The 6,770-nt window shown below is 35.0% G+C and overlaps 1 protein-coding gene across 1 annotated transcript; it reads left to right on the top strand.

The window, feature by feature from the left end:
- Nucleotides 1–705: 705 nt before the first annotated feature.
- LOC134240141 (ficolin-1-like) lies at nt 706–2,995 on the top strand. The gene is made up of 5 exons (XM_062722243.1): nt 706–1,018; nt 1,173–1,303; nt 1,758–1,854; nt 2,051–2,215; nt 2,704–2,995. Exons 1-5 carry the CDS (start codon nt 835–837, stop codon nt 2,955–2,957), a joined length of 831 nt encoding a protein of 276 aa, XP_062578227.1. The 5' UTR covers nt 706–834; the 3' UTR covers nt 2,958–2,995.
- The last annotated feature ends 3,775 nt before the right edge of the window (nt 2,996–6,770 follow it).

The following is a 6,770-nucleotide window of genomic DNA, read 5'->3' as shown; positions in this document are numbered from 1 at the left end:
ATGAGAGTTTGGTCTTGCAATGCAAGTTTGTCATGTTATGATTGCTTTTAATATATAATTTATTTTGTGTCATTTCAAAAAATGCAATAGCTTCATTCCAGCTGGAAAGTGAATAGAAATAAATGAAATGAGAAATTTTTCATGGGTGTTGTTTTGTTGCAAAAAAATTAGTTAATGAATAAGTTAATGAATTTCATCATTGAAAACTTTGCTATCAAGATGTTTGGTCAAGCAATAGATGCAATATAAGACAAATGATGCTCTCTAATATAGAGTAGCCCGGGGGGGGGCTTCAATCGATCCATTAGTAAATTAAATGAATGCATTTCTGGCCATAGGTTGGGGAGGGGGGTATTTTGCGAGTATATAATATACAGCTGGGAAGTGGCTTGTCCCCCTTTAGAAATAAAATTTTTAAGGTTGAGGCCAGTGCAAGCATATACCGGTATTTTTTGTTTCCGATTCTGTGTGGACCCCTCCTTGAAAAAAAAAAAAATTGGATGTACGCAATTTGCGTGGCGCATGCCCCCCCCCCCCTAATTTTTTTTAAAGACGCCAGTTTATAAAATCATATCCCTTCTTAGCTTCCTCATATTCACATTGATCTGTTTTTACCTTTATAATGAAGAATACGCAAATACATGTACGTGTACCGCTAGTTTATCTCATACGTGAGACAGGTCAAATTTCTAGTAAAACATCTGCGCTATGTGATAAACCTTCACTATCTGGTCACTTAGAGAGTTTGTGTTTTTAGAGTTTTAAGTTTACCTATATAAGGTCACTGTCATAACCCGGTCTCCAGACACTTAGGAACGCATCTCTTAATTAAAGATGGCGCGGGTGGCACCTCACTTCCTCTGTTTCCTGTGGCTTGTGGCCGTATTTTGGTCATGGACTGCCCAGGGAGCAGCTGAGGACCCCAATCATGCTCTGATAACCCTGATCCAGTCCCTCCAACTCCAGATCACAGAGTTACAAAGAAAGGTGGACCAAGGCTTCTCTGGATCTTGCAAAGGTACATATATATTGATGCCGATTGTTGAATGGTTTTCTTAAATTCTTTACTTTTGGACGCAATATCTTAAATTGGTGGACACGGCATGTAGCATGTAAAACCATCTAGAAAATCAGGTTGAAATGTCTTCTCTCTCTTTTTTTTTTACCAAAAGCAAAGCCCAGAGACTGTGCTGATGTATTGTCAAGCGGGAAAAACGTGTCCAAGGTCTACAAGATTTACCCTGGGGACGGCCCTGTCACCGAAGTCTACTGCGACATGGACGACGATGGGGGCGGCTGGACAGTAAGATTTTATCGTGTTAAGGATGTTATTTTTTGTGGTTGAATATGATTTCGCGGAGGACTTGAATTCAAGGATGATTTCTCGATACCAGAAAACAATGAAAATTTACCACATTGATTATCAGTTATTTCATATAACAGTTAAAGGTGCATGGACACAGATTTGAAATTAATATTTTCTGTATAATATTACGACATAATATTTTAATAGCATTTCACACAAAAATATATTAAAAATTTTATTTCATCTTAAAGTTCTTCTTAGTATTGATTGATTGATTGATTGAATACATTGTTTTACGTCCCATTCAAGAATTTTTCACTCTGGGGCATTGGACAGTTGGGGTTCTTTATTTGTGTATTTAATGCATTTTATTACAAAAAAATTAACCAGTGTTTCTTTTAAGGAACCTAAAACATTTGTGTCATTATTATCAATGCATCACGTTTTGTAGGTTATCCAGCGGAGATTCAATGGTTCGGAGAACTTTTTCAGGAGTTTCGCTGATTACGCTGCGGGGTTTGGTAACAAGACTGGCGAGTACTGGGAAGGTAATGCACATATAGCCTAGAAAGGAAAAAGCAGAGTATCCTGAAACAAACTGAGGAAAATTTGGTATATAGTTATTATTAGAACAGAAGAGAATTTACCCCTATAGGCTATACTACTAGTATATAGCTTAAACCCCTGCGCTGTACAGTAGCTAGAATTCTAGCGTTTAATTACGCCTTGTGCACATTCTTGTAGGAAATGAGAACATCCACGCCATTACCTCTCAGTGCAAATACGAGCTCAAGATCATTTTGACGGACTATCAGCAACATACCAAAGTGGCCAAGTATTCTTCATTTTCTGTTGGAGACAAGTCAACAAAGTATGCTTTATCCATAGCTGGTTATTCCGGGGATGCAGGTTAGAACTCAAAATGGAAGATAACACAGATCGAGTTTGACGTCTGATTTCTGATCTGATGAAAATTTTATATTTTGATTTTTTTGAGAGAAAAAGAAAAGCTAGCTTACTATCAAATGAGGAAAGATATTGACAAATAAGTTGATCGAATATGGTGTCAGTTAACAGTCTCGTCAACATTTTGCAAAGCCTATACTAGTAGTCGATACAGTGATCTTTTAACAAAATACAATCTAACAATTTGTCGAATATTGACTGACATTTTCAATACAAATCGTTAAACCAATATTTTCACAATGAATTGTCTACCAATTTTCCCGTTTACTCAGTCATGACATTGAGAACACGGCAAGTATGACCGGTCAACAGTCGATCTCATTCATCCATGGCACCTGAACCCAAATCTTATGTTTATAGAGGTTCTTGTTTACCCTGTTCCAAATTTTTATATTGTTTTTAACGGATTTTTTTTTACATTTATATTTAAGGTGACGGGTTGGTCTTTGACCACAATGGCCACGCCTTTTCAACAGCCGACGCTGACTCGGATGGTGCGCAGTCGCTCAACTGCGCACAGAAGCACAAAGGTGGTTGGTGGTACTCAAACTGCTTCAAGTCCAACTTAAATGGAGTATGGGGAAAAGCAGACGAAACAGGAATTGTGTGGGGACCATTCAAAGATTGGCGAATGTATGCCTTGAAAGAGACTACCATGATGGTTAGGCCTGTGGACTGCGATTAATAATGATACCAAAATAAACCAGTCTCCAAATTATTGACTCTCATATTTGAAGTAATGAAGAAAATCATTGGTTCTTTTATATTGAAGTTTTTATTTAATAAAAGAATTCTTATCTGCTAAAAAAATTATGAAGTTTTGAGCTTTTTATTATCTATAACTATATAATTATAGCGATAGATATACTACACGTTCTATACCATATCATACCATACCTTTGACACGCCAAATTCACAAAAAATGAGATAAACATAATTTTACAGTTGATAAACTAGGTTTATTGACTGTAAACTATAGTTTACAAATCGTGAAGTATAGTTAACAATTCGTTAACTATTGTTTTCTATGGGCGGCGGAAAGGGTAAAAAAGACGTTAATGCAAAATTAACAACTAATCTTAAAAACATGCTTTAAAAAAACAAAACAGACTAAATTAAAACAAAATCAACAGACTCGTTTGCAAAACCAAAATCAACAGACTCCGATGCAAAACCTCTGAACAGTTGTTCACCGAATTAAACGTTATATGGCGTGCAAAAACAGACATTACCTGAATTAACTCTAGATGGCGCGCAAGTTTTTGTAAGTCATCATTATATGTGTACTTTCGTAGGAACGTTAATACAGCAAAATTGTCAATCAGGATCCATTTGGCAAACCTCGTATGATAGCATCATGTCGTACTCACAAAATTCAAACATCAAAGGCAGCAAAACTTCTACAAACGGCTGTAATTTATTACAAGAAACCAGTAGTTAGATACTTTTTTTCCCAAGAGATAATTTTCCCTGAATATCTCATTTTCCCTCTAGAAAGAAAAAAACTTGGGGTCAGCCCCCCCCCCTTTCATTATTTTTATTTTTAAATCTGAGGTCACCTTTTTTCTATTTTGGTAGTCTAATATGCCATACTTGGTATCGATAATGTAACCCTTTTGTCTCTTTAAACCGTTTTTAAATACTAGTATATCGTTTTCGACTGATACATATAAACAGAGAAGGCTTGCAACTCTTTTCTCATCACCCGCCTCACTTCTCTTAATAGGAAAAATAGGGAACCAGCCCCCAAGTGCCTGTGCTTTTACTATGCAAATTAACTACGTAACGTCTATCAAAATTATTTTAGAATGAGTAAATTTAGGAAGTATCATGTCGCACAAAGAGATGGTTTCAATATGTTAGACAATAAGTAAAAAAAAATATCAAACCATTGCCAAATAATTACGCAGTTTTCAATAATATAGATATACGCGGATCTAGAGCCCCTCTGGATTTTGCAGACTTTTTAAAGGCATATACTATATCAAGTTTACTTTAAGTGACCTTGGACGTCCCCTAGAAAACGCTGACCCCTCCTCCAATACGCGAATACGTGCTAAGTGGTTATTGGAAGAACTATTGGTTTCTAGTTATGAAGCTTTAACTATCGAATCTAGCTTTCGATCGACAGAGGGAACTCATCAGGGATATGTTAAATAGCTTAAGGTAGATGTGCCAAAGAATTGCAGTCTAATTTATCATTACTGAAATATATATTGAATTTAAATTCTTAGTGTTTGTATTACCCAAATCAGACAATTCTTGCGCGACATTTGAGGAAACTGGAGATATCTGGAAAAAATTGTATACTGAAAAACAAAGGAAAAGGTCAAATCTGAGCCAAAGGATGTAGTTGTAAGTTACATTTTTATTTCAAAAACCGTTCATCTTCAAATATTCTTATACATCTAAATGAGTGTCCATCTTGTACATCTAAATGAGTGTCATGTTTAGTTTTTACAAGAGATTAATTCAAAGATTTCTTTTATAGGAAACCTGCAAGAAAGACATGGAAATATATGTGACGGATGTGGCAACGCACTTTGAAAAAATTACGCACTTTGAAAAAATTTTTCAAAGTGCGTTAAAATTGGGACAAAATCAACGCACTTTGAAAAAATTTTTCAATGTGCGTTAAATTTGGGACCAACTCAACGCACTTTGAAAAAATTTTTCAAAGTGCGTTAAGAGTCTACATCAATATATTTTACCATGGAGACACTTAACGCACTTTGAAAAAAAAATTAAATCATATTTTAGTAAAGATTTTATTTGTTATTTATCTTTCAAAAAACTTATGAATTGATTAACTCCCATCGAAAAAAGGAGAAGACGGGTATAAGATATAAGATCCCTCAGTCCAAATCTTTATCTTTTGAATACATAAGTGTCGGTAACAAACGGGGGAGGGGAGCAATAAACCCAAAAAGGGTAAGCTGCATTTTCAATGCTTATACGATGTATATATATTTTTCAAGAATAAGTGGGGGGCTAAGCCCCTCCTCCCCTGGCCCATTGCCCCGTCTCGATGTCTATGCTATACTCAAAACATTTATATAATTATGTATTTAGGCCAAAATAAAAAATACCTTTGTTTCCCCTAACGCGACCGACCCAATTAAATCGCGCCGACTGAAAAGATTTTTAAAAAAATATGATTCAAATATTTTTTTTTATTGCTAACCAGGTTTCATAAAATATAATTTCCTCAAAATCAGTTTTTATTAGAACGGCCGACATTGTTCTACTGTGATTTTCAAGCATTTGTTGGAAACAAAATGACGTCCAGATGTGATTACAGGGCATTAGCTCTTCATAAAACAATGGCGACGTCTCAATCTTATGCTTTTAGCTAATTGGAATTCCTCACTCTTGAAACAATTCGATAACAAAATTTACCATGACTAATTAAGAGTATTTCGGAGGCGTCTTGGCATCTCCATGTGAGTGAATAAATTTTCGAAAGGGACGTTAAACATCAAACAAACAAACCTGTCTTTGAATTTAAGGTACGTAATACATAGTAAGGCCCGCCTCATGAGTAGATGAGGGGCTCACCTAGTGAACACATCATTCAATTTCACTGCATTTTATTTAATTTGAGTTTTGATCTAATAACCAGTTCATCTATGTTCCTATGTTTACTATATGCCATTATGGAACCATAGGAGTTGTTGTAAATATGTCTGCATATTCATCCTGATAAATATAATTCAGATGTTCTTTCTTCATGCCTTTATTTAGTGGTTAAACTTCGTGACTATGACATTGTATAAAGTATTTTTATCATTTGTAGATTCAGTTTGGTTCAATTAAATGTTGTTAACATACTCTTTCCAAATAGTTTTGAAATCATGATTCAGCTTCCATGAGACGTCCAGTGTATTTTTCTTTAATTAGGCTCTTTGGTTGTTTCTTTGCTTTTAATCCCTTCGAGATTTGTTAGGACGACATTTAAACATTTCCCCATTGCTCCAAATTTAGACGTACTCAGCACTGTAGGCATGCTTTTAAACGGCATATGTACAATACTTAGCATTTTGTTCACAAATCGCTTTCTTTTGTACTTTTCTTATTTATAAAGGTAATTTTCCATTAAATTTTAGAATGTATTTTCAAAGCTGCTGTCAAATAATAAAATTGTTTACCTACCTACCGACCCAACTTGAGAATTTAGGGTCCGGTTAGGGGAAACAAAGATATTTTTAATTCCGGCCTTACCTAACTGGTATGACGTTGAAAACTTTCAATATTAAATGAGTTTATTACAACAGGTGAAAACTAGAAATATTGAAGTACAGTAAAACGTATGAGAGAGAAAGAATTTTCATTGTTTTGAACAATCAAATTGCCCCCTTTCTAGTATGATAAATGCTAAGTTGCTTTAAGCTGTCCACTGTTAGTGTCCCCTTTACATCTTTACATATACTTATCAAAGACTAGAATTTGAAGAAAAAAAACAATCGTCACTCTTTTTTTCAAGACCCTTTTCCCTTTT

The sequence above is a fragment of the Saccostrea cucullata genome, unplaced genomic scaffold (genome assembly GCF_032062105.1).
Source record: "Saccostrea cucullata isolate Sc308-1 unplaced genomic scaffold, CSIRO_AGI_Scuc_v1 ctg16639, whole genome shotgun sequence".
Taxonomy (NCBI): Eukaryota; Metazoa; Mollusca; class Bivalvia; order Ostreida; family Ostreidae; genus Saccostrea; species Saccostrea cuccullata.
This window is presented reverse-complemented; position numbering and strand designations above follow the sequence as displayed.

Excerpts from the sequence above, each read along its gene's own strand:
- LOC134240141 (XM_062722243.1), top strand. The coding sequence starts at position 835 with ATGGCGCGGGTGGCACCTCACTTCCTCTGTTTCCTGTGGCTTGTGGCC. Across the intron at positions 1,019-1,172 it reads CTTCTCTGGATCTTGCAAAG|CAAAGCCCAGAGACTGTGCT; the intron begins GTACATATATAT and ends TTTTACCAAAAG. Across the intron at positions 1,304-1,757 it reads ACGATGGGGGCGGCTGGACA|GTTATCCAGCGGAGATTCAA; the intron begins GTAAGATTTTAT and ends CACGTTTTGTAG.